The following is a 23,680-nucleotide window of genomic DNA, read 5'->3' on the forward strand; positions in this document are numbered from 1 at the left end:
ACAAAATAACCCGCCAGAGTGTTGCAGTGGCAAGGAAAGACTGAGGAACTATTCCAGATTGAAGATGAAGGTGACAGGACTGCTATATGCCATGTGGGATTCTGAATGGGATCCTGGACCAGAAACGGGATGCTCATGGGACACTTGGCAAAATTCAAGTCAGATTAGTAGATGAATTCCTAGTATTAGATCATTGTTAACCCCCTGGCTCTGGTCCTTCCACTGTGGTTAGATGAGACGTTAACATGAGGGCAGTCTGAGCAAAGGGTGCTATACTGGCAACTTTTTTTTGTAAGTCTAAATTTTCAAAATAGAAAAGACTGCATGCTGGTAGCTAGTGTCAAGAGGGGACAGACTACAAGGATGGCAAATAACTTCCAACTAAACTTCTGACATGATCAGTTGTCAGCACTGCCCACTGCTGGGAATGTTAAGTATTCTGAGACTTCCTTCACTGGGAGGGTGTGGGGGGTGGAATGCTGAGGGTGACTGAGGAGGTCTGTGGGGAGGATGGAGTGAGAGGAAGATAGAATGCATGAACTTGGTGGTGAGTACAGCACTGTTACATGTGTTCCGGACACCTTTTTGTAGGCTTGAAATGTTTTTATTTTTATTTTTTTAATGTAGTTTTATTTTCTTTTTAAGTTTGTTTATTTTGAGAGAGAGAGAAAGAGCCCACTTGTTCAAGGGCCCTTGGTCAAGAGTAGGGGAGGGACAGAGAGAATCCCAAGCAGGTTCCCCTATCAGCACACAAGGGGCTTGATCTGAAAACGTGAGATTTCTAAGCCAAAATCAAGAGCCGCGGCTTAACTGACTGAGCCACCCAAGGTGCCCCGACTTGAAATGATTTTAAATAAAAAATTTAAATTAATACGTATGTGACAGAATTCAAACAGCACTTAGGTAGAGTGAAGAGTAAGTCCTTGTCCCCAATTCCTCCCCTCCTCTCCCACCCCCAGGTAAATGCACGTCAGGTAGAAACAAACAGATATGTGTATTTATTGTTCAATAAATGGAAGTTGAGGGCTCTCTCTTAGGTCAAGGGCATCTAGGGGAGTCATGAAGACTGAGAGCCAGGAAGCCTCTGCCAACAGGTGAAGGAGGCCTTTTCTGCTGCTGTGCTTTGTGCTGAAAAAGAGAAAAGACAGCTATGTCTGGATACCATCAAACACGTCTTTCGTATTGCAGCTTGCACCCTATGAGTGAGTCATAAAATCAGTTTAGTGTTTCATGCTCATTTTTATTTTTTAATTTATTATTTAAATGTTTATTTATTTTTGAGAGAGAAAGAGAGAAAGCAGGGGAGGGGCAGAGAGAGAGAGAGGGAGACAGGAGACAGAATCCCAAGCAGGTTTGCTCTGTCAGCACAGAGCCTGATGTGGGGCTTGAACCCTCCAACAGCATGATCATGACCTGAGCCGAGATCAAGAGTTGGACACTTGGCTGACTGTGCCACCCAGGCACCCCGTGGTGATCATCATTTGTAAAAAAACAGAAGAGGAACAGACGATGGTAGGAGTAATCACCTGTAATGGGAGGGTAGGTGAAACTTAACCTTTTTGTGAAACTTTGCTGCAATGTAAAATGTATTTCTTACTGAGGATGGAGGTTTAAAAAAAAAAAAAAATTGCAAAAATACTGCCTTAAGCCACAACTGGCCTAAAGCCAGAACCTGGATCACCAAGACAGTCAGCCCCAGGCTGAAGGTGATGGGGCTTGTCAAAGTTCCTGGGAGCAACAAGGCAATAAATGTGCAGGCCTGACTTCCCTGAAACTTTGTGTAAGGACTAAGCTGGTTAATGGGTAACCAGGAGCACAAGGCTTAGCTCCAAGCAAGCATGTGGTCCCAGGGGACCCCATCACACCACATAGGGTAGAGCTCTGAAAGACTGTAGGGAAGAATCCTGGGTCCCCAGGCTGCAGGGAGGAGGCCCCTGCCCCAGGGCACAGCAAGTTTAGCCCCGACAGAAGGTGGCCTGAGGCGGGTGAAAGGCTCTCCTGCTGGGTGGACAAACACTGGGGTAAGGCTTAGAGGGCTGGAATGGCTCCCCAGGGTGGGAATCCCCCACCCCCGCCCCAGAATGTGCTCTCCAAGGACAGTGTTGCCTTAATTAAGAGCCAGGGCCTTGAGCACCCCTGGAATGTGGACCGCAAGCGTGTAAAGGTAGACCTAGTAAACACTTAAGGCTTTGGGGGCCATACAGTCTGTCATAATTGCCCAGTACCAATGTCCTGAAAGCAGTCATGGACAGATGTAACACATGAGCGTTGCTGTTCCAGTACAACTTTTCATGGACGCTGAAATTTGACATTTGAATTTTATATAATTTTCACTTGTTACAAAATACTTCTCGTCGTATTTTTCAACAATAACAAAATGCACAATCCATTCTTGGTTCCTGAGCTGAACGAGAACAAGGCAGGCCAGATTTGGCCGGCAGGCCAAAGGTGGCGAACCCTTGCTTTGGACATTGCCCTTCCTCCCTTCCCTGTCTCCCTCCATTCCTCCTTCCCTCCACCCTTTCCCCCTCCTTCCTCCTCCCCATCCTCTTTTCCCTTCCCCTCCCTCCCTCTCCCCCCTTCCCCTCCCGCCACCTTCCTCCCCCCTCCCTCCCTCCCCGCCGCCCTCCTCCCCGCCTCCTCTCTACCTCCCTCCTCCTCCCCGCCCCCGCCCTGCGGCCCTCATCCCGGCCCAGACGCGGCGCGGTCAGGGGGCGCTGACTCACCGGCTGACTCAGCGGGAGGGTGGCGGGGCCCCGGGCTTGCCGGCGACGAGGTCGGCGGCCGCGCTGGCGACGGGAGAGGACGCCCCGCCGCAGGACCGGCCCTTCCGGCTTTGGCTTCCGACCCGCGCGGAGCCTGGCATAGGATGGCCCGGGGGACGCGGGGCGCCCGGGGATGGCAGGGGCGGGGAGGGAGACCCGGCCGCGCGAGTCCGTTTGGGCCGCCCTCCCGCCCGGAGAGGCCGGCGTGCCGCGCTCCTCCGCTCTTCCCAAGCCCGCGACCCGAGGTCCGGCCCCGCCGCCTCCAGGCAGCCTTCCCAGAGGGCCTCTTTGGGGCCGAGTTACCTGGGCCACCTCCGTCCTGGCACCTTCGGCCTGGCTCTCGGCCGGCCTGTTATGGGTCTGGCTTCCTCGCCACTGTGAGCCTCTTGGGGATGGCGGCCGGGTCTTAGTAGGCTCTGCATCCCTAGCGTTAAACGGAACTCAGGCGAGGAGGTGGGACGTGTGTTCCCGTGAACAGTTTTAGAGAGCCACGTTGGGGCCCAGCCGTACCAGACTCCCCAACCCGTGATAATCTGTAAAAAATAATTATACGTGTGTATGTATTACTTTAACATAGAAATATGAAAAATAGCTTATTTGAAATCATTTATTAGAATCATAAATATGAAATATGAAAAATCGGTATTTACTGGAAATGATATATCCTATATTATTTACTTTTGTGTTACATAAATGCTATTATTTAGACAGAACAATACGATTATTAATGGCAATTAATAGTAGTAGGACTACTTTGTGAGAAATACAAAAATAGTTATATAATGTTTTTATTCTCTGATACAGCAATTTATTTTAACTCATTATTGGATAGTTAAAATTTGTATTAAGATACATACATGTAAAAGGCTGCATATGGTATGATTCCATGGCATTCTTCTACGATAATTTACAAAAGGCAGAAGTATGGAGACAGTAAGAAACCCCTGCCAGGAGTTGGGGGTGGGGTGGGGGGCGGGGCAGGGAGAAATAGATGAAGCAGAGATGATTTTTAGGCAGTGGAAATACCACGTGTGATACTATAACGATGGACACATGTCATTATGCATTTGTCCAAACCCCTAGAATGTACCACATCAAGAGGAAACACAAATGTAAACTAAGGACTTTGGCTGATTATGATGTGTTAAGGTAGGTTCGTTAGTTTAACAAATGTACACTCTGGTGGAGATGGTGATGGGGGGGCAGGAAGGCTATGCAGTGGGGGTGGAGACTTGGGGGGGATATATGGGAAATCTCTGTACTTTCCCTTCAATTTTGCTATGAACCTAAAACTACTCAACAAAAATAAAGTATTAAAAAAAAAGATACATACATGTAAGACTTTTTAAGAGGAAAATGTAAGTACAGTAGGACTAATTAAACATATTACCAATATTTAACTAAAAATAGCAATGATATTTCTGTCCTATGATGCAGTGGATATTTTTACCTCTTTCTGTTTTCTTGCGGCAGCCTTTAGGAAACCCTTCTTTTATGTAGTGGTCTAACTAGGTATGGCCAAACATCCTATGCTTTGACTTGTAGTGCTGCGTTTATTAAGCCCACATTACACTAATGCGTGCTGTCAGTCCAGTGTGATGGCATCAAGGTACCGATCCTCTCAACGAAATCATTTGAGCATGGAATACTTTAGATCTTACTAACAACAGCAGGTTTTTAGACTTGTAGGGATTAGCTTCCAGCTCTCCAAAAATGCCCATCCTCTTTGTATCTGTAGGCTGGTTTTGTAGACCAGCTGTTCTGTCAGCCCCTTTGCATCAATAAATTCAACACCTAAAGTTGCATCCTTTTTAAACATTTTGAAGCACCCTGCGTGTCATACAATTACAAAATGTAATTTTGTAATCTCTCTCTCCTTCTCTGTGTGTGAAAATGGTTTTAAAGCAGAGATATTTGAGCTTATGATATTAAAGTTGGATTACAAATTCCAGTCTTAGTAAAGAAGTGAGAAAGTCCTGTTTAAATTGGTTGTCCTGGGGCGCCTGGGTGGCTTGGTCGGTTAAGCATCCGACTTCGGCCCAGGTCATGATCTCACGGTCTGTGAGCTCGAGCCCCGCGTCGGGCTGTGTGCTGACAGCTCAGAGCCTGGAGCCTGTTTCAGATTCTGTGTCTCCCTCTCTCTCTGCTCCTCCCCTGTTCATGCTCTGTCTCTCTCTGTCTCAAAAATAAATAAACGTTAAAAAAAAAAATTTAAATTGGTTGTCCTCTTCCAGTGACATTTTGTTTTACTTCCCCGAAACTGAGTCATTTTTTATTACATGAGTTTTTGTTATTTCCTACACAGAACATTGAACACCTCAGGTGCTGTCAGTTCATCCTTTTTCAGGATCCTTCTGGCCTCTTCAAAGATCGTCAGTTTTGGAAAGAACCATTTGTAAATTTCCACTTGAATGCAATCCTTTTCTCCATTCTCATTCTCAATATGTTTTCAAATTAGAGGACATTCTTCTTGTCCTACACTTTGAAAATATGATTTGATGGTAGCCTAACTTTTTAAGATCTCTTCCATGACTGGCGGCGATGACAGCCCTCTCATAGGCACATATGTGTAAAGGAGACTGTCTCCTTCCACTGCTAGAACATCAAATAGCTCATTAAGTGCTTTTGCATATTTTGAAGAAACTGAGAAATAACCAAACCTTTCACTGGGAAAGCCTCAATATCACAGGAAGCAAACCACACTCCATTACCCATGTATGCAGGACATTCGGCAGGTAAGACCTTTTCATTTTATTTGGTAATGGTTCATAGCCTGAACAGAATTTGCAAAAATTGACATTCGCACTGTCAAATGTGAAGGGAAGCAGTGCTTCCTTTGTATATCAACATTTAAAATTTTTTTCCTGAAGTTTCATTAAAATCTTCCCGGAAATCAAAAAGACCATTTGAAACTCCACTTTTCAAATCAAAGTGCTTAAGAGGTAGGAGAACCTTTCTTTATTGCCATGGTTGGACTCAGTCCTCTGTATACTATGGTAAGCATGATTGTTGCCCTGTAAAGGGGCAACACATCTGTTATCAAAATTTTATCTGTGGTTCACCCACAGGATATTTCAGGTACAGCCTCTGAATGAGGAAATGTAACTTTACTCGGTGTCATAGAACAATCAAAGGAGCAATATATTCATTCATATGGTACGCCCATGCTAATTCAGCAGCCACTATTTTTTTTTTTTTTTTTAATTTGAGGGGGAGAGGGGACAGAGGGAGAGAAAGAGAGAATCCCAAGCAGGCTCCACACTCAGCTCGGAGCCTGATCCAGGGCTCCATCCCACAACCCTGGGATCATGACCTAAGCTGAAACCATGAGTTGGATGCTCAACCGACTGAGCCACCCAGGTGCCCCAAGCAGCCACTATTTTCAATTGAGAATTGAGGTCTTCGGGGGAGACCAAAAAAAAAAAAAAAAAAACCCCAAAAAACCTCTTTTGATTAATTTAGAAGTACTTGCCTGTTTCCTTGAGGACCTGTGAGAATCGTCTTTTACATTCCTTTGTCCACCATGCTCAATCCCAAAATCTTCTCTCCATTTGGTGCAGTATGCCCTTTTTGATGATTTACCTCCCTTATCCAGCTGCCATTAAAATAACACAATCTCTCAGCTTTCCAAATGACCGTGACGTCTGGTTCATGCTGGCATTGATATTGTAATCATTCTCATTTTCATTATCTGAACTCTTAAAAAAATTATGGTCACGATATTCACCACGTCAAAAATCAAACCAGCACTGTCTAGATACACAGCATGATAGTTAACTCACAGGCAGAGCGGATGTCTGTGCTCCCAGTTAGAGTGCACTTAGGTCATCACCAGGGTGGTGTGATAATAGGCGATGCATGATCATTAACCGCAGGTCGCAGAGGTCACAGTTGTCCTCGTCAGCAGCAGATACTGGGGGAGTCCTGGGTCCATTCGGTACAACAACCAGTATCACCTTCAGCCCCTCTTTTTTGTGGTCACCTTTGCATTTTGTACCTTTTCCCTAACCTTCTATATCTGTCACTGAAAACTGGGACTTTTCTCATCCCAGGGAAGAGTTTACCAGATGTAGGACTTCTGGTGCTAAAATCGGGACAGTCCCAGACAAACTGGGATGGCTGGTCACCCCAGCACATGCTTGTCGAATCAGGAAAGAAGTCTAAGATAAATACTGTATGATCTCACTTACATGTGGAATCTAAAAAAACTGAACTCAAAGATTAAAAAAACAGATTATTGGTTACCAGAGGTGGGGGTGAGGGGTATGGTGGTCAAATGGTAGAAACTTCCAGCTATAAATAACTTCTGGGGATGTAATGTGCAACATGGTAACCATAGCTAATCATTCTGTATTGTATTTATGAAAGTCACGAAGGCAGTAGGTTTAAAAAATTCTCATCACAAGAAAAAAGATTATATCCATGTGAGGTGATGGACTTCAACTAAACTTACTGTGGTGATCATTTTGCAATGTATACATATATTAAATCATATTGTATGCCTTTATCTACTATAATGTTATATGTTAGTTTTATCTCAATAGAACTGAACAAAGTCTCAATAAAAAAAATCAATTGTATTTCTATATGCCAGTAGCACACAGTTTTAAATTGAAATATGTAAAATGCCATTTATGATAGCATTTTTAAAAACACAAAATAAGTAGTGATAAATTTAACGAAATATGTTCAGGGTCGATATGCTAAAAGCTACCAAACACTGGTGAGAGAAATTAACAAAGACCTAAGTAAATGGGGACAAATACCACACTAATAGATCACAAGAACATTCTTAAGATGTCTCTTCTCCCCGGATTGTTCTATAGAATCAACTCAATCCATTCAAAATCCCAGCAAGCTATTTTTTTAAATTTTTTTTTTTAATGCTTAGTATCATTAGTGATCGGGGAAATGAAATGAAATACTACCACACACCAGTAGAATGACTAAAAATAACAAAATTAAACCAAAAGCTGACCACGCCAAGTGCTGGGAAGGATGCAGAACAACTAGAACACTCATATTTTGCTTGTGGGAACACGAAATGGTATGGCCACTTTACTTAACAGTATTTTTTTAATTTATTTATTTATTCTTGAGAGAGATGGGAGGGAGGGGCAGAGGGAGAGAGACAGAGAGAGAAAATCCCAAGCAGGCTCTGTGGAGCCCAACGCGGGGCTTGAACTCACAAACTAGGAGATCCTGACCTGAGCGGAAATCAAGAGTCAAACGTAACCAACTGAGCCGCCCAGGTGCTCCTGTTTTTGTTTTTTAGTAAAAGTAAACATGTACTTACACATAACTCAGCAGTCCCATTTATACATATTTGCCCAAGAAAAATGCAAACAACTCAGCAGTCCCATTTATACATATTTGCCCAAGAAAAACGCAGACATAGCCACACTAAGTCCTCTACATGAATGTTCTAGAAGTTTTATTAATAATAGCTAAGAACTCACTAAGGAATATACTCCTGAAATCATTGTTGCACTATATGCTAACGAATTTGGATGTAAATTAAGAGAAATAAATAATAGCCAAGAAGTGGTGAATGGGTAACCAACTGTGGTATATCCATATAATGGAAACTACTCAGCTACAGAAACTAGTAATACCCATATCCACATGGAAGAGTCTCAAAAGCTTTATTTTATGTTGAGTGATAGAAGCCAGTCGTAAAGTCTATATACTGTAGGACTCCATTTATATGCCATTCTAGAAAAAACAACAGAGTCTAGATCAGGGGTTGCCAGAGGCTGCTGGTGGGGCACAGCGGAATTTTCAGGGTGACAGAAATGTCCCATATCATAATTGTGGTGGTTACACTATTACATACATTTGTCAAAACAAATAGAACGGGGGTGCCTGGGAGGTTCAGTCGGTTAAGCGACTGACTTCGGCTCAGGTCATGATCTTGCGATTTGTGAGGTCAAGGCCTTTGCTGGGATCTGTGCAGACAGCTCAGAGCCTGGAGCCTGCTTCGGATTCTGTGTCTCCCCGTCTCCTTGCCCCTTCCCCATTTGCACTGTCTGTCTCTCTCTCAAAAATAAATAAATGTTTAAAAAAATTATAAAAAGCTAACTTTATTGTATGAAAATTATTCCTCAAACTTTTTTTTTTTTTTAAAGAATCTGTGTCATTGTGCCATTGACATCAGGCTGCATCCGTCCATCTCCACTTGTTAAAGGGGAGCTCCCCAGGGCCTGTCCAGTTTCTCTCTTCCCTGCCTGACCTGGGCTGAGCCCTGAGCAGCTCCAAGGCTTTCCTGCAGGAGGGAAGGGATAAGATGCCGGGGAGCTGGCGAGAGCCTGCAGCAGTCCCATGAGTCTCCATCCCGCCCCTCTGGTCAGGAGGGGTAGCTCAGGTTGGGTTCTGCCACCCATGCAGGTCAGAGAGTCAGAGCCAGTGCTCTGGAAGAGTACACCCCAGCCCCGGGGAGATTGGGGGCTCTGGATGCTCAGCCCATTGCTGCTGAGCTGCCCCACACAGGGCAGCTGTCCCTGCCTCTCCCTGTCCTGCCTCTCCTGCCCCACCTCCTGCACACCTTCACAGGAACTTATCAACGGGGACACCCACTTTCCCCAGGGCTCTGATCCTCACAAGCTTCACCTGACACCTCGCTGTCTCTCTAGGATACAAGGGGGAGCCAAGAGAGGACATTGGTGTTGACTGATCACCAAAGTCTCTGTCCACCTTGTAGAAAATATTTAATTCAATCCTCATACCAACCACCTGAGGTGCACACTAGTCTTGGCCTCAGTTTACGGATGTGGAAATTGAGGCTGAGGGAGCCAAGATGAACCTTAAACCCGTGTGCGCCTGACCTCGAGGATGACCATGCTGGAGGCCATCTCATGGTTTTGCGCCACACACCTCCCCCCCCCCCCCCCCCCGGCCCCGCCCCGCCCCACACACCTTTGCTTCTTATGTCTCTGCCTGTGTCCTCACAAATGCAGCGAATACCCTGCCAACGGAGGTCCTTCCTTGCTGTTCACGGCTGTGATGCTGTGGCATCTGGAGTCAGCCTGACTTCGGGCCAACAGGGGTGACTCACACCTGGGAAGGAACACCCCAGCGGCGACAAGGCAAATCGGCAGTGCCCCCCAAGCCAGGCCAGGCGGCCCCTTGGAACAGCGGCCTGGACCCTCCCTCGGGACCAGAGGAGCGGCCCGGATGGAAACCGGTTTCCTGGAGCACTGACCCCTGGCTTCGCGGCAGCACTCCTCAAGTGATGGCGGCCTTTCAGCCAGCACAACTCAGGGACTAGCTGATGGTGGGGACCCTCCCCCCTCCAGGGAGGTCGTCCGGGTCCCCTGCGCTGCCAGCCAGCGAGGAGCCCAGGAGGCAGGCTCCCCCACCGCAGTGCCCCAGCAGGCAGACAACCGTGAAGAACCTCCTGCCCTTCTCTGGGCAGCCTTCGGGGCCTCCGCAGGTCCTTGCATCCTTCACTTGTCCCACCGCAGCTGCCTTGACTCTCCTGGGAGCCAGGGCTTTGGGCCTCCGGGTGGGTGGGGCTGTGAGCACAGCAGGCAGAGGCCCTTATCCACGTTCAGGACCGGCGTGGGCGCCCTAGGTAGGCTTCACCCGGCAATGACCGTCTGGGCTAGCTGGGGAGGGGGGGCGGGGGGGGGGGGGACAAGTGGCAGGTGAGGAGTCTGGTGGGGCAGGGAAGGAGGGGGGGGGTCTCAGTGAACACCCACTGTGCCTGGCGCTGGGGGGCAGCAGGAAGCGGAGTGGAGGAGAGGCTAGCCTAGAACAGTGTGCACTTAGAAGGGCGACACCAGAGCAAGGACAGGGCGCGCTCCACTGTCTCATGTGGTCAAGCATATGGTCTCCGTGCTTCCTGCTGAGTCCTGAGGACCGCGTGTCCCCTTCTCAAAGCAGCTGCCACAGACCCTCCCACATGGCCACTGGCTCTCCACTCCCACAGGTTCCCTTCCGAGTTCTACTCCCTCCTCCTCTTCCCCCTCCCTTCCACCCCTCCCCATGCCAGCACCTCCCCTGCTGTTTGTCTCCTTGCCCCCTCTCCCTCTCCTCCTGAGGGCCCTTCCTCCATTACCAGGGTCCTGCCAGTCCTGTGACCTCCAGCTGAAGCCCCACCTCTTCCAGCAGCCTTCCCTGGCCACCCCAGCTTGTGCCGGTTTCCCCTCACCCTGTTCTTTGCCTTCTCAAGCGCCTGTGTGGGCAGCACGAGGGCTTGTAGCCCCACAGCCCAGGCATGGTGCTGCACTCGCCTAGGTGGCCTCCCATGGTAGGATCCAGAGCTGCCCCAGTCAATTTAAAGGAAGTTAAGGAAAGAGGGGGGTTTCCTAGGAGAGGAGAGGACCCTCAAGAGCTTAAAGCCAGGATGTGTCCACTCAGGAGGTAGGGGCCTCGCCTTGCTGCTCCCTCAGCTTCCTGGGTATCTAAGGTCTCCTGTCTCTGCCTCTCTCACTCATCTGTATCTTCCTCCTCCTCAGCTTCCTCTGCTTTAGGCCCAGACACGGACGCCCAGGCCAGTGCTCACAGTGGAATGAGAGTTCGGAGGCCCTACTCCTGGGACCGAGGTAGAGAATCTGATCGACCCCCGGGTCAGGTGACTTTCCTGTGCAGTCCCAGAGGTCAATGGGGGCAGGGTCACATGCCCCCTGCAGGGGGTCCAGCTTTGAGGGGTGTGGTCAAGTCCTCCGGTAGCCAGTTGGATATGGGAGAAATGGGTGCATGTCCCATATGGTGCATGCAGGGAAGCAAGATGCCTAATAAATGTTGGCAGACTTAAGGACCAGCGCCAGGGCTCTTTCCCAGCATCCTAACAGCCTTTCTGGGACCCAGTCTGTTTTTCTCACTTGTTTACAAAAGCGGCCAAGAGGTGCCAGGAAGACCTGAGTCTACTCCAGGTCTGCCACTTAGCAGCTTGGTGAATTTGGGCAACGAATAAGAGATTTCTGAGTGTCCTCATCTGCAAAGGAGAGATTATAAGAGTAGCCATGTGCCATTGTAGGGGGCAGCTATAGGGGTGACTGGAGCTGAGGGTCTAGCCCAGTGCCTGGCACTCACGTGGTAGGGACCCTGAGAGGCTTATCTTTTCAGCACAAAAATCAGAAATCGGGATAGTGTATCACTATGTAATTGACAGTGTTTTTTCCTCCTTTTATACTAGCACATAAAATAGGTGCATCTTACAGTTAATGGCATCCTAGATTTGGTGAAATATGGGATCATTACCAATTGCGCTGGTCTGGGGAAAACTGCAATATATCTGGGTAAAAATGTCCCCATCTGCAACATAAGGACAAGGTCCCTCCTTTAGGCAGCCACTGTGAGGCCAAAATGAGACCACATCTGGAGACAGCTTGACAAGTGCTCCCTCCCTCCTGGTTGGCACCAATTGGTGGACAAAGGTGGGCTTTGGGCAAACCAGGCCATCCTGAGCTGGGAGCCTGTTTGTTTATCTGTGGAGGGGGCGGCCTCAGCACTGAGGGCCAAGCAAATATTTGCGGTTATGGATTAACTCGAGGTCCAGACTGTCATGGCGGCAGGACGGCGACCTTGCAATTTCTCCCTGGCCCACCCCAGTAAGTCCCCTTCGAGGCAGGTCTGTGAGGGGGGTGGAGGAGGGATGGGCAGATGTGAAGGCTGAATCCTCCAGCCAGGGTTCGAGAGGCTGGCTAGAGCTTGGGCTAATGGGAAATCAGGGCCCTGCCACAAGGCCGGCCTGGGCGCTTGCTGGCATTCCTCAGGCCTGGGTGCCACAGTTCCAAGGGGCCTTCTTCCCAGACTCTGAGGCAAGGAGAAGTTGTCAGAGCGCCTCCAGGGACGAAGGACATCGTCAGGGGCAGCTTGGAGCCCAGGAGCTGTCCTCCCCCACCTCACCTCTAAACCTGGGGAGTGGGGGAGGTTGCAGATGGGGCAGGCAGGCCTACCCCTGGGGCTTGGAGGCAGCGGAGGACTCCCTCCTAGGTTTCCAGCTGGCAGGGCTACTTCTGGGGCTTTGTAGGGCAGCTGGTAGTTTGGGGCAGGGGCTAGGATTCTAGGCCTGGGGCCAGGTCCTAGCTCTGCTGTGTCCTGGCTGTGGGTTTTTAGTAAGCTACTTCACTCGTCTAAGCCGATATTTACTGAGCGTTTGCTGTGCACAAACCCTGTCTTTAGAGCATTGTATTTTATTCTCACAGTAACCCCAATAAGGCAGAAATGACAGCTTTTCTAACCATTTTACAAATGAGGAAACTGAGACAAGGAGCAGTTAGGTATCCTGCCCAGTATTGCTGTCCCGGAGCTGGGATTTGCACCAAGTGGTCTGACTTGGTGGCCTGGCTTCTGAACCATGTACCAATTGCTGGGAAAACACCACGAATGTCCAATAAATGTTAGCCTGGCCATCAGATCAGCAACGGCACCACCCCCTAACCCTCACCAAAGAACAGGACAAAGAAGGGCAGGAACATTCTGGGCTCAGCTGCCATGGCCCTTTTGTGCTGAGTCACCTTTGATCTTCCCCAGGACTCCATGCCCTTTCTTCCTTTTCTCTTCATCCCTCAGACTCTGGGGAAATGCTGTGACCTTAGCCCCACATACGCAAGGACACTGAGGTGCCAGTGGTTCTCTGTCTAGGGAACAGGGACCCCCCCCCCCCCAGCCTCAGTCCTTGCATTCAGCTGCCATTCGGGGGGCCGGCCAGCAGGCAGAGCAGGGCTGGTGGGGCTTCTGGAAGCTCAGGAGTCCTCCTCAGACAGGTGTCAGCAACTTCAGAATGTGGCAACTCTCAAGCCTCTTCCTGTTGGTGACCATCTGGGGAACTTCCGCCACACCAGCTCCTCCTGGTAAGGCCACGCTACTCCCTCCCTGGGACCCTCCCGGTCTTCACAGGCCCTCTCAGGCCACACGAGGCCCTCACACCGCACAGCATCTCCTCTGGGCCTCATGGGGAGGTGAGAGGCACACATGGGGAGGAAGTGACTGACAGTCCCCTGCAGGCCAGCTGTTGGAACCCAGCAGCTACTCCCTGGCGGGTGGAGGCTGCGGGGTGTGGGGGGGAGCTGTGACAGCAGACTACTGTTGTGATGCAGTTAGCCCTGGGGGTCATGTCCCGAAGCTCCTTCCTCCAGCCTGGGAGTAGGCCACAGAGTCCCCCGGGGCCTTTCCCCTCCACCCAAGTACTTGCTCCCTCAACAGCCAAAGCCAGGCCTGGCCACCACCCCACCCAGCTGCAGGGCGGCCTCTCCTCCAAGGCAGTGACCTGAGAGGTGACAGCCCTGCCCCACCCCTCCCTCAGCCCCCACAGCCAACAGGAGGAAACCAGGGCACCTTCTGAGGCCTGAGAGGGAATGAGTTGCCAGTGTCGCCCTCGCCCCAGGCACACCAGCTACTGTTGGCATTTGTGCCTGCTCCTGAGCTGCTCATCTGCCTGGGGTGGGGGTGGGGGGGGGGCGGGGTTCACTCCCACCTGTGGTCCACTTGGCTTCTTTATCCAGACTCTGATGCCTTCCTTTCCTGGCCTTTGCATCAGCCCCTCCAGCCTCTCTTCCTCACTTCCCTGACCTGGTCCCTCCATCCTAGCTGTCCCCAACAGACACCTCTCAGAGCTCTGGAGACAGGTCTGCAGTCCTCCAGCGGTGCCTGCCTGAAGGGAAGGCTGGGAAGTGCTCCTCCCTGCTAGGGAGGTCAAGGAGGAGCTGGGAGGGAGGAGGGAGAGCATCAACACAGGGTGGCACAGGGGTACTCAGAGAAATGCCACCGACTGAACTTTGCAGTCTTGGTAATAACAGCAGCACGTAGCACTGGGTGCTCAGTTCTGTGTCAGGCCCTGTGCCATCTGACACCATTATTCCTCATGTTTGCATAAATAAACTGAGGTTTAGAGAGGCAAAGCCACCCGCTCAAGGTCACACATGGAGCTCAGGCTGGGTCCCAAGGGAGGGCTGCCTGGCTCAGCACACGAGTGGCCAAGTCCTCTGTCCTTCAAGGCCGGCCATCTGCTGTCTGTGGAGGAAGAGGGCAGAGGAGAAGGGGTCTTAAGTCTGGAGGGTCCGAGACAAAACCCCTCCTGGCTTCACTGGGCTCCCTGCAGTGCGGCCCCTACCCCAGCACCCACCCACCTCAGGCCCCTCCACCAAAGTGAGCTCCCCCTCCTCCCAAACCAGACTCAGTGTTCTCCAGCAGAGAGCTCGCCCACCGGGTGCTGCGGATCCGCAAGCGAGCCAACACCTTCCTGGAGGAGCTCCGGGCCGGCAGCCTGGAGCGGGAGTGCGTGGAGGAGATCTGTGACTTGGAGGAGGCCCAGGAGATTTTCCAAAATGTGGATGACACAGTAAGGCTGCAGCGCTGGCTGAAGAGGGCGGGTAGGCTGGTGGCCAGCGGGGGCTTGCAGGATGAGCAAGCTGGGGCTCCACTGCTGAGGCCCTCTTGGGAGTCGGGGAAGCCTTAGGCTGGGATTCCCAACAGTCCCACTGCAGGAAGTTCAGCCTGCTCTCTGCCCGCCACTGGCCACTACTGCCTCGCCTGTTCTCTGTGGCCAAAATGCCACCTTCTCTGCTTCCAGCCACGCACCTGCCCATCAGGGTGTCTGTCCTGATGTCTGTTCACATGCACTTGCTCTGTGCCTCAGTTCAAATTCTCAAGGGGCTAAATCTGATTGCTCAGGGGATCTGAGGGAAGAGCCCATGTCCTCTCTGGCTCCCAGGGCTCTGTGATGGCCCTGAGGTGGAAGGATGGATTGGTAAGAGAGGTGGCTCTCTGATACAGGACTCAGACCCCCTCCATCCCCAAGGGCCTACTTGAACTACTAGGACAAAGAGTTGTGCTGCCACCAGGGGGCCCCTTCTGAGCTGTCTGTAGGGCCTTCCCAGGCTGAGGGGGAGCTCTGGTCTGCCCCTTTGGCTGCTACCTCGTGGCCTAGATCCCCACGGCCTCTTTTCCCAAATGGCTTCCTCGGCTGACGCCCAAAGGACTTTCTGCAGCCACCATCTGAGCAGATCACATCCCTCCCATGGCTCTCCCACCTCACCCTAAGATCTCCCAGGCCCCACAGAGAACAGCCACTGCTGCAGGGGCCTGCTGGTGTTAGGCATCCAGCAGTGGATCTCAGGTGTGGTGGCCCCAGACCATCAGCAGCAGCAGGGACTTGGTTAGACCAGCAGACCTTCCGAACCAGCAATCAGCATCTAACCCACAAGGTCTCAACTTTGAGAAGCTGGCTTAGGGAAAGACCATGAGCATGAGAGGTCCAGAAAAGCCTAAAGGAGTGATGGGGGCAAGAAGGAGGCTGAGCAGCCTGGTGAGGGATTTGGGGTCCCTTCCCCTACAGAGGCTGTTGTGGTAGCAGACAGTCCAGAGAGCAGGCTTCCAGACGCAAAGGGGGTAGGGTGGGGTGAGTGGGAGGTGGGGTGGAGATGGCAAAGGAGGTGCGGGCAAGGAGGAGTGTGGCCCTACCCTGGCTGGCCACTGCCCGACAAGCCTTTCCCTCCCCTGCCCCACCTGGGTGGGACCCGGGAGGGGACCCGCGGGCTCCCCAGGCACACACGGGCTGACGGCCCCTCATGCTGCCCCTTCTCTCCACAGCTGGCCTTCTGGGCCAAGTACATCGGTGAGTGCGCTCTCCATCCCAGGCCGCTGTGCCCGTGCCCCCTCGGGTTCTTTGGGCCGCAGGAGGGACGGGGACGGGCTGGTGGCACCAGTGACACCCCTTCGCCATGTCGCAGACGAGGACCAGTGCGTGGCCCCACCCCCCGATCACCCGTGCGACAGCCCGTGTTGCGGGCACGGCAATTGCATCGACGGCATCAGCGCCTTCCGCTGTGACTGCGACCCGGGCTGGGAGGGCCGCTTCTGCCTATACGGTGAGAGGGCCGGCCGCGGTAGGGGGCGGGGAGGGGGGGCGGGGGTAGGGGCGAGCAGTCGGGCCCCGCGGGGCGGGGAGGGGGTGGGGGCGGGAAAAGGGAAGGGGCCCCCGCGGAGGGGGGGTGCCGGTCGCGCCGCGCCACCGTGCCCTCCCGGCGCCCCCTCCCTTGTCCGCGCAGAGGTGAGCTTCTCCAACTGCTCGCTGGACAACGGCGGCTGCGCGCACTACTGCCTGGAGGAGGAGGGCGGGCGCCGCTGCAGCTGCGCGCCGGGCTACAAGCTGGGGGACGACCACCTGCAGTGCGAGCCCACGGGTGAGCCCCCCAACCCGGGGAGGGGGCGGCCCGGGGAGGCTTCGGAGGAGCCAGCGAGGAAATGCGCCACCCCTGCTCCGCGTGCTCGGTCCTGGGGTCCGTCCCAGATTTGGGGGGTGCCCCCACCTGCTCTTTTCCTCACTTACCTGCCTCCCTCCAGGTGCCCCTGCTCACCTTGGGGACAATTTTCCGGAGGAGCATGAGCCCATAGGTCACTCATCTCCCAAACTGTGAGCGGATGTAGGGGACCAGACCTCTGGTATCTTCCTCCACTACTCCGGCTAGCTTTATTTTCTTTTTTTCTTTCTTTCTTCCTTCCTTCCTTCCTCTCTTTCTTTCTTTCTTTTTTTTTTTTCTTTCTTTCTTTCTTTTAATTTAATTTATTTTTTTAATTTACATCCACGTTACTTAGCATATAGTGCAACAATGATTTCAGGTAGTGCAACAATGATTTCAGGAATAGATTCCTTTAATGCCCCTTACCCATTTAGCCCATCCCCCTTCCCACAACCCCTCCAGTAACCCTCTGTTCTCCATATTTAAGAGTCTCTTATGTTTGTCCCCCTCCCTCTTTTTATATTATTTTTGCTTCCCTTCCCTTATGTTCATCTGTTTTGTATCTTAAAGTCCTCATATGAGTGAAGTCATATATTTGTCTTTCTCTGACTTATTTCGCTTAGCATAATACCCTCTAGTTCCATCCATGTTGTTGCAAATGGCAAGATTTCATTCTTTTTGATTGCTGAGTAATTCTCCTTTGTGTATATATACCACATCTTCTTTATCCATTCATCCATTGATGGATATTTGGGCTCTTTCCATACTCTGGCTATTGTCAATAGCGCTGCTATAAACATTGGGGTGCATGTGCCGCTTCAAAACAGCACTCCTGTATCCTTAGGATAAATACCTAGTAGTGCAATTGCTGTGTCATAGGGTAGTTCTAATTTTTTGAGGAACCTCCATACTGTTTTCCAGAGTGGCTGACCAGTTTGCATTCCCACCAGAAGTGCAAAAGAGTTCCCCTTTCTCCACATCCTCACGAACATCTGTCGTTTCCTGAGTTGTTAATGTTAGCATTCTGACAGGTGTGAGGTGGTAACTCATTGTGGTTTTGATTTGTATTTCCCTGATGATGAGTGATGTTGAGCATGTTTTCATGTGTCGGTTGGCCATCTGGATGTCTTCTTTGGAGAAGTGTCTATTCATGTCTTTTGCCCATTTCTTCACTGGATTATTTGTTTTTTGGGTGTTGGGTTTGATAAATTCTTTATAGATTTTGGATACTAACCCTTTATCTGATATGTTGTTTGCAAATATCTTCTCCCATTCTGTCAGTTGCCTTTTAGTTTTGCTGATTATTTCCTTTGCTGTGCAGAAGCTTTTTATTTTGATGAGGTCCCACTGGCTTTATTTTCTAAAGACACCTTGTCCAGTCTGGCATCCCATTTCCCCTTATACCTCTGGCTTCTCCTTCTTATACATTTTATCAACTTTGTATATGTACAAGGAAGTGAGAGTTTTACAACTGGTATAATGAACTCTAGCAGGTTGCTCCTCACCATGGGTCTTGTGTCATTCGACCTACAGTGCCCTAGGTGCACCCATATCTTCGGCCTCAGGGCACATTTCCTTAGTTATTTCTTTGATAATCTCCCTGCTGCTTTCTCTGTTCTCTCTTTTTGGACATCCTATTATTCAGGTCTTTTTCCTCTGGGTTGCTCTTTTCATTTTATTATCCTTCTATTTTTCATTTCTTTGACTTTGTGTTCTTTCAGGGAGCGTTCCACAACATTGTATTCCAATCCATTTACTTAGAAGAAATGTCTCACTTTTTATTTTGAAATAGAGATTCACAGGAACTTACAAGGAAATGCCTGGTGGACCTGGTGGCCTGTGGGTGTTCCTGTGAGGCCATTGGAAAGCCCAGGTCACCTGGAAGAATCCCTACTGCCCAGCCTGTCAGGTGTTTAGGCCATTTCCTGAGAGGAATCCCCCAGGTTCATGTTTGGGTGGGTCCAGCCTGCTGTCCAGCCCCCTGGAGTAGAGCAGGGAAGAGTCCAGCCCCCTGGAGTGGGGCAGGGAAGCTGCAGATGTCTGGGTTACTCCCTCTGGTCAGTCTTGCACATCACTCTTTCCTGTGGCTATGCACAGTCTCTGGTTCCCCCTGTGCAGAGAATACCCCTATGGACTTCTGCATGCTTGGAGAAGAGAGTCAAGCCACTGGGGGGTTGGCACAGAGGTCTAGGGCTTTAGTAGTTTCCTTTCCAAACTCAACATTTCTGTCTGCAGTCCTACCTATACTGTGTTATTCGGAAGCACTGAGGCAGGGGGCAGTGGTGTCTGGTAATAAAAGCAGTCAGCTCCTAGAATCCCCTATTACTGGCTGAGATTTTTGCTTTCTCAGATAGCCAAGTCAGCTACCATGTCTGGCTTCTGGAATTTTGTTGCTGCTGTCTCCATTCTCTGCCACTATGCAATCCCCCTGCTGATGGTTGCCCATTGCTCCTACAAGTCTAAATCTCTCAGCCTGGCATGTATGGTCCATCATGAGCAGACTCTGGCAGCCCTCCCAGCCCTCCGTGCTCCATCACATGCTCTCTCCCCTTGGCAGAGGACCTCACAACTGTGCTCAGAGCTACTTTGGGGGCTCTCCAGGAACGCCTACCACTTCCTCCCCATAATCTCTTACCTGTGTTAGGAGCTTGGTGGCATCCCAGCATGAGACTTTACTTATGTATCTCAGGGATTACTCCCAGTGGCCCTGGGAATTCTGAGAAGTTTAACAACCTGACCAAGGACACACGGATGGGTAGTGATGCTGCTTGGTCTGACTCTTGCCAGAGTCAAACAGAGGGGATTTTCAGGTTACTGTAACTGGGTCCCTAAGCATCACATATGCCTTTACCCCTACAATGGGGCAAACTAGGCTGCAGGCAGGAAGTTGACAAAGGTGAGGGAGCAGTCTCAGGGAGCAGTACCTGGCAGGAGCTCACCAGCTTCCCCTACTTCAGTGAAGTTCCCCTGTGGGAGGCCAGGGAGGCGAATGGAGAAGAAGCGCAAGACTGTGAAACGTGACACAAGCCAAGCTGACCAAATAGATCCAAGGCTCGTCAATGGGAAGCTATCCGGATGGGGGGAGAGCCCCTGGCAGGTGAGAGGAGAAGCAGCCTCTTGGGTGAGGAATCACAGAGCCCCTGCTGGGAGTTCCCCCACTCAGGATGCCCAGATGGGGAGGGGAAATGCTGCTTTCGCTTGGGGTGGGGGGCTGTGCTAATGGCGGAGCCATTTCAGGGAAAGCTGGGGGGAAAGCTGGAGGTACTTGATGGATAGCAGCCAGGGCCGGATGGGCTGAGCACAGGGGCATGTGGTGGACATACAGGAAGGCAAGCCATCATTTTAGTAAAGAGCCGGAAAGATAATGCACTGCCGGTGGAATTTTAGGTGGAGGCCCAGCTCATGGGAGAGGTGTTTTGCTTGGGAGAGAGGTGGGAGGGATGGTTGACCCTGAATACCGCTCCAGCCTCACCGTGGCTGCTAACACTTACTTGGTCCCAGGCATTGGATGGTACAGAAATCAATAAGCAGGGGATTGGCAGGCCTTGGGGAGCTCAAAGATTCTGGGAGGGTCGGGCTCCTAAACACAGCGACTCAATGGGACCAAAGCCAGGATGGCCAGTGGGACAGGGCCTGATGGAACCCCAAGGGATCCCTGTTCAGGCTTCAAAGGCTCCTCAGGGGACTTGAGTCCCAGCCTGAGCCCCAAGGGTGAGTAGAACTCTCTGGGTGCTGTGGAGAATAACTACAGCAACAGCATGGGCAAAGGCAGGGAGAGGCCCTACAACAGGACAACTCTGTAAAACAGGCAGAAATAGAAAATGCCAGCAAAGGGCCATGGGTCTGTGCCTGTGTGACTAGGGAACAGGAAAGATCCACTTTCGCAGCCAGCACCTCAGGCTTGAGAACCATGGCTGTGCTGCACGCCATGGACCCTGGCCTGGAGCTGTCAGGGGTAGTTGTGGTGATGTCACTGCCCACTCCCATTCCAGGTGATCCTGCTGGACTCAAAGAAGAAGCTGGCCTGCGGGGCGGTGCTCATCCACACGTCCTGGGTGCTGACAGCGGCCCACTGCATGGAGGACTCTAAGAAGCTCATGGTCAGGCTCGGTACGGACTGGGGCTGGGCAGGAGGGGCCTCGGAGGCCTCCAGGAGGGGTGGTGCCAGCAGCCTGGCCAGGTTTGGGGACCCTGATCCTCGGGGTGCTTGAACAAGAGGTGGCTTGAGCTCCACGGAAGGTGTCTGGGGAGAAGAGACCTCAGTGCTCCCCTGACCAAGCCACTCCCCTGGTGGGATTTGAGACACAGTGACACCTGGTATATGGCAGGTGGGGATTCTCTTCAAATCTGGTGCCCAGGTGCTTACACACATGTGTTTGCAAAGTGAGGGGGGCATCACACACACACACACACACACACACACACACACACGCCTCTTCACTCCCACTCACATGGAGCAGGCCGTGTGGACGTCCAGTACTGTCGGGTAAAGACACCCACAAGGGATCTACATCACCTGGCTCCAGGGCCATGCTTCACACAGGCTGAGAAGCTGATGGAGCTGAGTGGCAGAGACTCTGGCATCTGCCACAGCAAGGCAGCTGCAGTGGTCCCCGGGGCCCTGAGTCCAGGCCCCACTCTGTACCAGTTTCTGAAGGGGCTCTCCACTGTCCATGCGGAAAAAAGAAGGAAAAGCTGTATTGAGAATGACCAATTCACATTCCCTGCAATAATCTGCCACACAACCAATGGCCAGTGGCCTCCAGTGGCACTGGGCTTAGAATCTCCAACTCCCCCACCCCTGCCCCTCCAGGAGCCATCAGCCTTGCTGGGGAGGATCTTGTCTCTGGTGTGTGATCTGATCTTTCTTCCCCGGCAGAGCCTGTGTCCTGTTGGTTCTTCCCTCTGGGTCTTGTGTCTTGCTGTTCTTGCCCTGTCAGCTCCCCCCCAGTTGCTTGTCGCTGCGTTGCTCTCAGGCCAGCAGTGCTGGCAGGAGAGGCGTGTCTCCGCACCACAGTAGCTCCACACACCCTTTGCGGCTCCTCTCTGTGTCCCTGGCCTCCCTGCTCACTGCCCACGGCCGCCAGGCCTCCCTGCCCCATCTGTGAGTGAGGCCTCAATTCCAACCAGCCTTCCACCCCTTTAAGACGGCACCTGGAAGGGATGTGAGATTTGTGGCGCCCATGGCAGTGCCTGGGATGTGTGGCGTCTGCTCCAGCTGCGGACCCTGGTGCTGCCCCCAACCACTCCGACTGCCCCCCTTGCCCCATAGGTGAGTATGACCTGCGGCGCAGGGAGAAGTGGGAGATGGACCTGGACATCAAGGAGGTCCTCATGCATCCCAACTACAGCAAAAGCACCTCAGACAATGACATCGCACTGCTCCGCCTGGCCCAGCCCGCCATCCTCTCACAGACCATCGTGCCCATCTGCCTCCCTGACAGTGGCCTTGCGGAACGTGAGCTCACCCAGGCTGGCCAGGAGACGGTGGTGACTGGCTGGGGCCATCGCAGCGAGACCAAGAGAAACCGCACCTTTGTTCTCAACTTCATCAAGGTCCCCGTGGTCCCTCAAAACGAGTGCATCAAGGCCATGCACAACATGATCTCTGAGAACATGCTGTGCGCGGGCATCCTTGGGGACTCACAGGATGCCTGTGAGGGCGACAGTGGGGGGCCTATGGTTGCATCCTTCCGCGGCACCTCGTTCCTGGTGGGCCTGGTGAGCTGGGGCGAGGGCTGTGGGCGCCTCCACAATTATGGCGTTTACACTAAAGTCAGCCGCTACCTTGACTGGATCCACAACCACATTAGAGCTGAGGAGGCCTCGCTCGAGGGCCAGGTGCCTTAGCTTCCCTCAGGCTTGTGTCTGGAGCCCAGAGGCCACTCGTGGAACGGGGTTGGGGAGTGGGGCTGGATGGCTGAATGCAACAGTTGAGACATTAAAGGGGACATGTAACAAGCACACCAGCTATAGTTCTGTCTCTCTTTGCATCCCTTTTCTGGGCTGTTCTGAAGGGAGTAACATTTGTGGAACATCTACTGCATGTCCCACACTTTATGAATACAGTCTTTTTCAGCTCTGTGGGGTGGGGAAGAGCTGAGCCAAATTTGGTGGAGTCTGAGGCTGATAACATTTGGGGGAGGGGCTCTTTTTATGAAAAAGAATAAAAAATGTGACCATAAAACTGTGGAAGCCCCTCCCAGGGCCTTGGAAGGAGACTGCACAAAGCAGAGATCTAGAAGTCAGAGCTTTACAGTACACCCAACAATGAAGGTAGAGGTTTTAAGCTCACATTACAGAGGGGAAAACTGAAGTTTAGGAAGGGTTACATGGTGGAATCAGGATTCAGATCTAGGCCTGACTCCCAACCCCCTGTGCCCCTGTGTGTTCTTCACTGTTCTTGGAGGGCAGCTGTGTTGAGCACTTGCTGGGTATGGAGGCCATTATCAGCCCAGTGGGGGAAGTAGCCAGAGACTCAGAAGGTGTTGGTTCAGCTCAGAATGAGCTCACAGCTGGGGAAGCTGTTTAAGAACAATTTCACAAAGGGGTGCCTGGGTGGCTCAGTTGGTTGAGTGTCTGATTTTTTATTTCAGTTCAGGTCATGATCCCGGGGTTGTGGGATCCATCCCTGTATCAGGCTCTGCACTGAGTGTGGAGCCTGCTTAAGATCCATTCTCTCTCTCTCTCTCTCTCTCTCCCTCTGCCCCTCTACCCTACTTGTGTGCG

At 51.7% G+C, this 23,680-nt stretch overlaps 1 protein-coding gene and 1 long non-coding RNA gene across 9 annotated transcripts; one reads left to right on the forward strand and one right to left on the reverse strand.

Moving 5' to 3' along the window:
* Nucleotides 1-975: 975 nt before the first annotated feature.
* Nucleotides 976-14,300, reverse strand: LOC144617179 (uncharacterized). The gene is made up of 3 exons (XR_013557349.2): nucleotides 14,188-14,300; nucleotides 2,727-3,298; nucleotides 976-1,128 (listed from the first exon to the last, which is right to left on the reverse strand). It is a non-coding gene; the product is annotated as an uncharacterized LOC144617179 (long non-coding RNA).
* On the forward strand, nucleotides 12,192-23,680 carry PROC (protein C, inactivator of coagulation factors Va and VIIIa). 8 transcript variants are annotated; one of them, XM_060624849.3, is made up of 10 exons: nucleotides 12,192-12,319; nucleotides 13,478-13,564; nucleotides 14,216-14,338; nucleotides 14,885-15,051; nucleotides 16,302-16,326; nucleotides 16,442-16,579; nucleotides 16,760-16,894; nucleotides 19,909-20,048; nucleotides 20,944-21,061; nucleotides 22,224-23,251. In XM_060624849.3, the coding sequence occupies exons 1-10, from the start codon at nucleotides 12,274-12,276 to the stop codon at nucleotides 22,799-22,801; spliced, it is 1,557 nt and encodes a 518-aa protein (XP_060480832.1). In that variant the 5' UTR covers nucleotides 12,192-12,273; the 3' UTR covers nucleotides 22,802-23,251. The 8 variants fall into 8 exon arrangements, with proteins under 8 accessions (XP_060480832.1, XP_081652513.1, XP_081652514.1 ...); XM_081796387.1 differs by having other exon boundaries at nucleotides 16,442-16,894; nucleotides 22,224-23,680; XM_081796388.1 differs by having other exon boundaries at nucleotides 13,474-13,564; nucleotides 16,442-16,894; nucleotides 22,224-23,679.

Source organism: Panthera onca, chromosome C1, assembly GCF_046562875.1.
Source record: "Panthera onca isolate mPanOnc1 chromosome C1, mPanOnc1 haplotype 2, whole genome shotgun sequence".
NCBI classification, from domain to species: Eukaryota; Metazoa; Chordata; class Mammalia; order Carnivora; family Felidae; genus Panthera; species Panthera onca.

Coding starts and splice junctions, on each gene's coding strand:
- PROC (XM_081796387.1), top strand. CDS start 12,274: ATGGCGGCAGGACGGCGACCTTGCAATTTCTCCCTGGCCCACCCCA. Junction 14,339..14,884: donor TCTCAGAGCTCTGGAGACAG/GTCTGCAGTCCT, acceptor CTCCCAAACCAG/ACTCAGTGTTCTCCAGCAGA. Junction 20,049..20,943: donor GGGGGGAGAGCCCCTGGCAG/GTGAGAGGAGAA, acceptor CTCCCATTCCAG/GTGATCCTGCTGGACTCAAA.